The sequence below is a fragment of the Helianthus annuus genome, chromosome 9 (genome assembly GCF_002127325.2).
Source record: "Helianthus annuus cultivar XRQ/B chromosome 9, HanXRQr2.0-SUNRISE, whole genome shotgun sequence".
NCBI classification, from domain to species: domain Eukaryota; kingdom Viridiplantae; phylum Streptophyta; class Magnoliopsida; order Asterales; family Asteraceae; genus Helianthus; species Helianthus annuus.
This window is the reverse complement of record NC_035441.2, coordinates 127,499,970-127,509,421: the sequence shown is the minus strand read 5'-3', so window position 1 is coordinate 127,509,421 and position 9,452 is coordinate 127,499,970. Positions and strand designations below refer to the sequence as shown.

The following is a 9,452-nucleotide window of genomic DNA, read 5'->3' as shown; positions in this document are numbered from 1 at the left end:
TTTCACTTGGTTAGAATTAAGAATTGTCGTCAAGTGAAGCTGCCAACTTTATATAAGTTGACTGTGTGCCTGTCAACTTAGTGATTAGACAAATCATATACCATAAGTTAGTAGTTATCTCCAAATAGTTTCTTAAGTGAATATTCAATGTACAATAACTCTACTCTTATTCTGTGATAACACAGCCATGCAACCCAGAGGGTTGGCTCAAGTAATGAAGTTGGTTGTCACAATCGAAGATAATAACATGAGTGAAAGGCTGAAAGCTATGTGTGTGAAACTTTGAGGAAAACGAAAAGATCAATGCATTCAAGTGAGTAATTCAAGCGTTTGACTTAAGTAGAGTTTACAATCGCAAAGGCTATGCAGAAGTCGAGCCCTAATACATGATTTGTAAACAATCTATATCTTTTTACCTTGTATTGCTTAAGATTCTGACATAACAGAAAAGGCTACCTTCACTTGTAGAGACTCTCCATGGTGGTTTTCAGTCGTTGAACATCTGCCCCAACTATTTCCGACACTTTTTTCCCTCCTACGAAGAAATGAAGAGTTGGCTGCACACACAACAAGCCAATCATTATTTCCTAAATTATGTCCATATTTAAATACCTTTGTAGTTTGATTATGGTATAAATTGCTCGACCTAATTGTACTATAAATACTCCTCATGGAATTTTTACCATAACAATATAATTAATAATTATTAAATTAAACAAAAGTTGTTTACCACAGCAGAAATGTCTAACTTCTCCAATGCACTCCTCAGACCTTCCTGTAATTGGGACATAAATGAACATGTAAGAAAATTTCATAACAATACATTAAGGCAGAAAGCATCATTGTTCAAAGACGAAAGAAAAATTATCTACAAAAAGGCATCCCTTTGTTTCACCGTCACAACTCAACCCAATAAGAAACCCATGTGCACCATGAACAAACGTTGACTGATTAATAAAAAAACGTATAGGAGCTAGACCGTATATAACTACTTAAGTAGGCGATTCAAGTTTCATAGAGAAAGTATTTACAACCATCACAACATATTATATTTTTGAAACTTCTATAACTCGCTCTCTTTAATTCTTTATCAACACAATAATAACACTTGCAAGCGTGAAAGACACTTACTTGATCAATGTCAATCTTATAGGTGGTGACATTAGTGTATTTCTCACTCAACTCCCCAATTAGTGGGGATATAAACCTGCCTGTGCGAGAAGAAATATACACGCGTTATATTGTGAATAAACATGAATTGTTGGAAAATATATTCACGCATTCAGCACATATAAAATTCAATCTTGCATTTAAAAAACTAGATAAATAGGCAAATTGAATAATTCTCACATGGGCCACACCAAACCGCAGTAAAGTAGAAGATTGCTGGCAAGGATTCATCTGGATAGCATTACGGACATACATGAGTCACGTAACATGTAAGTATATACTAATGGTTGAATGATTATAATGGATGCAAGTTTATTTACCTTGAACCTTGCGAAGTAAACTATTAAATTGATCTTCTGACTCAACCGTCACCACTCTAGATTGACCTGTTATAATCGTTCTTTAAGTATATCTTTAAAAGAAAATATTTAAGAAAATGCATGCATTCTATGAAAAAACATTAACTGCAGTAGCCTGTGTGCCATCACCAAGAATATGTTAGCAATTAGCATGTCGTGGGATATAGTTTAGCCATGCTATACACATGGTGCTTGCATACAAAATAAACAGTGAAACTTTTTACCCATTTATTAGATTATGTCAAGCATTAAATCAGATTAAAATTTAGAGAATAGTCTTTGTTTCTAAATCTTATACATGTTGCCATCTCCATTAGGTTGATAGCATCACTTTAAGATTTATTTTATAGCTATAGAGTAACAAGTATTAAATAATAGCAAGTAATATCGGAAACTGACTACATGTGTCACAAAGCACACGGATGGCAAGTTTGTCATAGAACTGCATTCACATGACTAAGTAAAGTTAAGGACCCTTCTCGGTCTCTTTGGGTTGATAAAGAACATGCAAAGTCAATAACTACAGCTTTGTCTTATAAATTTTAAGTGTAAAGGTGATCACAATATGAATAACATGCCTTAAGATAAGAGCATAGTTGTTAATGGCGAATAGCGATAAGGTACCTATATGCTACATAGCGAATAGCGATAAATAGCGATGCACTAGAAAAAAATTTTGTATGTATATTATATCAAAATACCCTGCTACATACGCTATTTTACATGTATATTTAACAAAAACCTAAAATCCAGCTATTTTATAGCTATATTAATCGCTATTTATATTAAAAAAAAACTAAACTGAAATCCCGCTTTTTATGGCTACATACCTGTAGCTAGCGACCTTCGGCCTATACGCTACGCTATTCGCTATAGCGACCACTATTGACGACAATGGATAAGAATTTATTTATAATTGTTAGAGTTAATAAACAACATGGTTAATGAACATGTTCTGTAAATAATTCTTGCTTGTTAAGGGTAGGTGTTGAGAACTGGAATTCAGAAACTGATTCACTAGAAATACAAACAATAATCGGCCCGATTCGAGATGGACTAGTCTTTGGTTACAAGGTTAGAAACCTAAATTGATAAGTAAAACATCGACACCTCAACAAATGAACAAGAATGCTATCTAATACTATTGCTAATGGTTATAGAACACAACTGCTCCACTACTTCTACTTCTGAAAATTAATTTGTTCAATTAGGTTTAGGCGGGGAAAGATCGGCGACAGAACTGGACTGGGTTAATCTGGGTTAATCGGAACACCCAGCAGCTGGTTAAAACCTGACGCAATCTGACCTGCATCAGGGTTCGTATCGGTATTAGTTCCATTTTTTCTCAATAGACTGTGCATGGTTTTAGGTTTGACTGTTTTAACTATATTAAAGAAGCCAGTGATTATTAATAGACGATGGTCTTCAAGACCTATGTAGTTAATATCGCGATATATCACCGAAATATCGGTGATATATGGCTTCAGTCCCCAGGTGAGATATCAGTGCAAAATATCGGTCAGAATATCGGTACCAATATTATCAGCGATATTGACCAATATTGGACTGATATATCATCAATTTTCCCGATATCAGTACCTTTCTTCTTAGTTCTAGCATTTGTCTTTCAATTATTAGTGTTTTAAGTCTTAATTGTTAATTGTTAGTGTTTTGCAAGTTGCAAAAGGTTAATTTGTTAATGGTGGGAGAGTATACTGAATTGTTAGTGTTAAATTGCTATATATATAAATTCAGCATGATATTAAAATTACCAATATCACACCGCGATTACCGATATTGAATTTTTTACTGCATTAACTGCTTAGTTCAAGACAAAATATTGGTTTAGATGCTTCTGTTGACAAAAATGTTACTAAAAACCAAACGAAAAGTATATGGACCAAATGGGGTATTTGGATGTGCATTTAACCCCTATTTAGAGTGTTGGGCAAAAACTTATTATAAATACGAACTTTCATAACATTAAAGGTCGAAAATCACAAAAAAATAATATATACAAGGATCTGCAGTGAATGCTTAAATGTGTGCTTTGAAAGTAATTAAATAATAACCAGAATCCGATTGCAAAAATCAATAATTAGTTGTTCAATTGCTTGACAAAATCTTATTTTAAAATGAAAACATTGCTTATATGTGTTGTGATAACTTGAGTAAGAGACACAATCTATTAATCCAAATAACATTAACATTATCACAAAAGTTACTGTATAACCAAATAAATGACAAACATAATAAACAGAAAACCCTAATTCCAGCAAGACACGCATATCATAAATCAATGAATAACATAAGAAATCGCACCAGATGAGGATGAGGAGAAGTGATTCCGATTGGAAGGATGCTGTCCAGATTGAAACTTGGAGACAGTTAGTGACCACGAAGGTTTCGTCACAGAAGATAAGGAGTAGGAGTACGGAATTGTTGCTGGATTGGAAGAAGAAGCTGATGCAATTTCACCGACAGATGAGTAGAGAGATCCACAGTAAACTCCATTGCGAAGCATACGACGAACTGCAAAGATTCCTCTCATTTGTGTTGTGTGTGTGACTGTGTGGGTTTTGATAGATAATCCAAGTGGTGGTTTGATGAAGGTTTGGTTTGGGGGTTATTATTTACCCTAATATAGTTTCGTCTGGGTCCTTCAACTTCGTATAAAGTTTCTCAAATGGGGGTTGAATCGATTGTTTGGTTGGGTTGTGCTTGAGGTTGAATATTGATAACGGGGTACCGTCGTACCTTACCTAACCTAACCTAACCTAGGACAGTGTTTTCTAAGGCTGTCGGTTATGGGCAGTGGATACCCCTCGAATCTGGTTTAATTGTTAGACATGCTTAAGATATTTTGTTTAAAAAATGTTTTGGATATTTTGAGTATGTGTTCTATTTGGGAGGTTTATTTGACGGACGTATAAAGAGCATATGGAATGGAGGAGGTTGAGGACCTATAGCTTGGCGGTATTAATGAATGTAGTCTCATGGTAGACACTGGTGTAGATTTAAGAGTAGGTTTAGTGGGTGATAACCGCTGGTTCTTGACAAATGTTATAACCCTAAACATCGTATGGTTGTTTAGTTTTTGTTTTCTTGCAAATGGATCCATGGTGGGAGGTTTTCAAAAGTTTGAAATCATTTTACACTCGCACATTAGAATGTCAATCAAATTCCCAAACGAGCAACAATATTTATATTACGCCCACTTACTCACATGTTTAATTTATTTACATACCATACCATACCATACCAACACTTATAACAACTATACAAATCTTGATATATTGTGAAGACTTACTCGATCACAATTTCTGATAAACATCCGTTCTTGTCGATGAGCGGATGGATTAACTCATTATCTTATGTTTTGGGTATATCATCGCGAGCACAGCAACTGTCGTTTTCTAATGCTAATCCAGAAACGCCCCTCGAGAATCGAGATCCCAATATCTGTTGTGGCTAAAGCAGGTGGCATCATTCAGCCCATCCCCAACCATGGCTGCTTTGGATTCCTTCTGAATTTCTTTAAAAATTTTGGCATAAAACGGGTTGAAACTTGAAAGTCACTAAAATATATGTTTAGTGCATAGAAAAACTCCAATTGCTTTATTTACAAAATTAGATTGGTATTAACTTTTGAATAATACAAACTGTTTATAATAAATTTCTAAAAATCATAGTGATCTTGTGCCGGTTTTGTCAAAACAAATAGATTTAACCATAGAAAGCGTTTCAACCCCTTTAACTAGAAGCCCAGATGTAGCTGCTTTTGACAGTTCACAGAATGCTACAACGGATGTAGACAAGATAAGCGCACACGGACACGCACTTACCAAAGCCACCAATGCTTAAGTGATACCATTTTTCCACATCTTGGACCCGTAAAGCATGCGGCTATTATACACACAGCTGCAAAACCCAAGTGACATCCGGAATCATTCGGTTTGTTTTTGTAACCAGAAGCTTACAGACAAACAAATAAACATACCCAGTAAAATTTCACTCGTAGCAGAGCTACCTGGCCCTAGGGAGGGTGGGATGAGGGAAAACCTTACCCCTATCCCGGGGAATAGAGAGGCTAAATTGTTAAACATATATTATTTGTAATATTAATCTGACTTGATATATTAATATGATTGTTTATCCTAAATTATAGAAATTAAGTTAGTTATGGGTCAGTTAAGGGTAGTTAAGTTGGCACCTATTATGAACCAATGTATTGGTTCATTGGTACCTCTTGACAAGTACACATATGTAAAAACCAAACTGAAAGATTGTATAATTGCTTGCCTTTTCATTGAATCAATATCCCTATAAATACAAATGGCTCTCCACTATTTTGGGAGGAGATAACCACCAAATAAATACAAAGATTTATCTCTAATAATATAAGATATAGATCTATACAAAATATAAACTTGATCTAATCTATTACACCCCCGCAGTCGAAGCAAGAGGAGGCCGAATGCTTAGACTGGACCGAAAATCATCAAAAAGAACCCTTGGAAGACCTTTCGTAAAAATATCAGCTATCTGATAGCGAGACGGAATATGTAGAATTCGTACGGAACCTCGTTGAACCAAATCACGTACAAAATGTATATCTAATTCAATATGTTTGGTACGTTGATGCTGCACTGGGTTCCCGGATAGATAAACAGCACTAATATTGTCACAATATACCACGCTGGCCTTCACAAGAGGTCTGTGTAACTCCAATAATAAATTTCGAATCCAACAAAGCTCAGCAACCACATTAGCAACACCCCGATATTCGGCTTCAGCACTAGACCGAGAAACAACCGCCTGACGTTTAGATGACCAAGATAATAGATTAGTACCCAAATAAACACAATATCCAGAAGTGGAACGCCTGGTGTCAGGACAACCGGCCCAATCAGCATCAGTGTACGCGCGTAAAGAGAGATCAGTATAAGGGCCCAAAGTGAGGCCAAACGATGTGGTGCCCTGAATATAGCGGATGATGCGTTTAAGAGCATTCCAATGATCTACACAAGGAGAATGCATATGCATACAAACCTGCGGAACGGCATAGCTAATATCAGGTCTGGTGAAAGTAAGATACTGTAGTGCACCAGCCAGACTGCGATATAATGTAGGATCGTCAAACAATGGGCTCGAAGTAGCACTAAGTTTGGACTTTGTGTCCACAGGAGTAGCAACAGACTTACAAGACGACATACCAGCTCGATCAATAATATCCAAAGCATAAGACTGTTGAGATAAAAACATAGTATGTTTGTGCCGTGTCACATTAATCCCTAAAAAATGACTCAAAGGCCCAAGGTCTTTCATATCAAATTCCGCAGCTAACTGATGTATTAGACGAACTCGTAATGCATCATGAGAAGTCGTAAGGATAATATCGTCAACATAGATAAGTAAATAAGCCATGTCCGAACCATGATGATAAACAAACAACGAGTTGTCACACTTACTTTGCTGAAAACCAATGGACAATACAAAATCTGTGAACCGTTGGTACCATGCCCGTGGTGCTTGTTTTAGCCCATATAATGATTTCTTTAATAAACACACATGATCAGGGTACTGGCGGTGACGAAATCCCATGGGTTGATACATATAGACAGTTTCAGTAAGGTTCCCATGTAGAAAAGCATTAGTAACGTCCAATTGATGTATGGGCCATGATTGAGATAAAGCAAGAGTCAGGACAGTCCGAATAGTTGTCGGTTTAACAACCGGACTAAAAGTCTCTCCACAATCAATACCCACCTGCTGCGTACTGCCATCACAAACTAACCGAGCTTTATACCGCTCCAACGTGCCATCTGAGCGATATTTATGACGGAACAACCACATACTACGAATGACATGCATGTCTGCTGTGCGAGGGACTAACTCCCATGTCTTATTTTTAATAAGAGCATTGAACTCAGTAGTCATGGCGTTGTACCAATCCGGTTTGGACAAGGCTTCGGTAGGTGTCTTAGGCAAGGGAGTGACAAGAGAGACGTTAAGATTTAATGGTTGCTTAGGTTTAGAGATACCATCCATGGCACGGGTGCGCATGGTACGGCCAGGTGGGGGTGGGTTTGGGACAACAGGAGGAGGAGGGGGTGGTGGTGTTTGTATCGGTTGGGTTTGTGGTTTGGGTCGGCGAGAGTATGTCTGGGTGACAGGAGGTTTAGGAATCGGGTTGGTGGGGTGAGTAGTAGAGGGTTGGGCTTGTGTAGTAGGAGAATGGATGGATGGGCCGATGGGAGGCGATGGCCCAGAGGGAATAGGTGAGGCCGAAGAGGGTGAGCTAGGAGATGGAGGGGGATTGGTTGAGGTGGTAGTATTAAAATGAGGCCAAAAGAGAGGATGAAGAGGAGAAGAAAGGAAGTCATAGGACTGAAGAGACTTTTGAGGAGAATTAGAAAAGGGAAAAATAGTTTCATCAAAAATAACATGACGGTTGATGAGAATTTTGTTAGTAGCGAGGTCAAGGCATTTATATCCTCGATGATTAGAGGGATAACCAAGAAAAACACAAGGCATGGACCGATGTTCGAGTTTGTTAATGGTGGTGTGAGGAATTAAAGGGTAACACAAACAACCAAATACACGAAGGTGTGTATAAGATGGACGAGTGAGGTAGAGAAGTTGAGTAGGAGAGTTGTAGTTAAGAAGTTTACTAGGAAGAATGTTTAGAAGATAAGTGGCCACCTCTAGAGCATGATGCCAATAGGTGTTAGGCATAGAAGATTGAGCTAGAAGTGTACGGATAATGTTATTAATTGTTCGAATTTTTCGCTCGGCTTTACCGTTTTGAGACGATGTATGAGGGCAAGAGAATCGAAAATGCATACCATTTTGATCACAAAATCGTTTAAATTGAGCATTGACATATTCCTTGCCATTATCACATTGAAATTGTTTAATTTGACGCTCAAATTGTGTTTTAATGAAGGTAGAGAAGGTGAGGAAGATTGAGAAAACTTGTGATTTATTACTAATTGGGAAGGTCCATAAGAAGTTAGTAAAATCATCAAGAAATAAAATGTAATAACGGTGACCACTACTACTAAGAATTGGTGAAGTCCATAAGTCACTATGTATAATATCAAAAGGTAAAGAAGTAGAATTAAAAGAATCCATAAATGGAAGTCGAACATGTTTACCAAAAACACACGATTGACAAAGTTTAGGTTTCAATTTATTACAATCAATAAAATTGGAACTTTTAAGAGAATGCAATAAATTTGAGCCAGGATGTCCAAGGCGTTGATGCCAAAGATCTTGGGTCACAGCGACAAAGGTAGATGGTGAAGTGAACTTTGAAACTTGTGTAGGATCCAATGTGTAGAGGTCACCGGAACTATTGCATCGTAGGATAGGGGTCCGGGTCTTGAGATCCTTCACAATAAAACCAAAAGGGTCAAATTCAACAGAAACATGATTATCTTTAGTGAACCGACGGACGGAAAGCAAGTTTTTGATTAAAGAAGGGGCGTAAAGGACGTTGGTTAATTTAAAAGGTGGAAAAGGTGATTGTAAGGTTTGGTTACCCTGTCCAAGGACGGGTATGGTTTTGCCATTTCCGACTACAATATTACGAGCTATGCAATTATTATAAAATAAAGACGGGAAATTAGTAAATACAGAGGTCATATGATCTGACGCACCTGTGTCCATGGTCCAGTTTTGTTCGGGAGGATTAAGTGCCATATGATATAGAGCCTGAGACAGATCTGTTGGAGTATAGCCATCTGCAGTTGACTGGGCCTGATTAGCCGCAAAGTTGTGGGCTGGTCGTGGGCCTAAAACACCTGGCCCAGCATTGTTTGTTTTGGGGACAGTTGGATAAGGGCAAGGGGGTATCCAAGGGGCCCATGGCTGTTGTAAATGGCCAGCCCAATTATGTTGAGAATGACCGGCCGTAGG

General features: G+C 37.5%; 1 protein-coding gene across 1 annotated transcript; it reads right to left on the bottom strand.

Moving 5' to 3' along the window:
* Positions 1-287: 287 nt before the first annotated feature.
* Positions 288-4,193, bottom strand: LOC110878620 (thioredoxin O2, mitochondrial). The gene is made up of 6 exons (XM_022126959.2): positions 3,852-4,193; positions 1,491-1,556; positions 1,351-1,401; positions 1,132-1,211; positions 731-775; positions 288-557 (listed from the first exon to the last, which is right to left on the bottom strand). The coding sequence occupies exons 1-6, from the start codon at positions 4,078-4,080 to the stop codon at positions 459-461; spliced, it is 570 nt and encodes a 189-aa protein (XP_021982651.1). The 5' UTR covers positions 4,081-4,193; the 3' UTR covers positions 288-458.
* Positions 4,194-9,452: the final 5,259 nt, after the last annotated feature.

Bases quoted from the DNA above. Each gene is read 5' to 3' on its own strand.
- LOC110878620 (XM_022126959.2), bottom strand. From the start codon at position 4,080: ATGAGAGGAATCTTTGCAGTTCGTCGTATGCTTCGCAATGGAGTTTAC. The intron at 1,402-1,490 runs GTAAATAAACTT...AATGCTATCCAG, and splicing joins TTTACTTCGCAAGGTTCAAG to ATGAATCCTTGCCAGCAATC. The intron at 776-1,131 runs GTAAGTGTCTTT...TCCCAATTACAG, and splicing joins ATAAGATTGACATTGATCAA to GAAGGTCTGAGGAGTGCATT.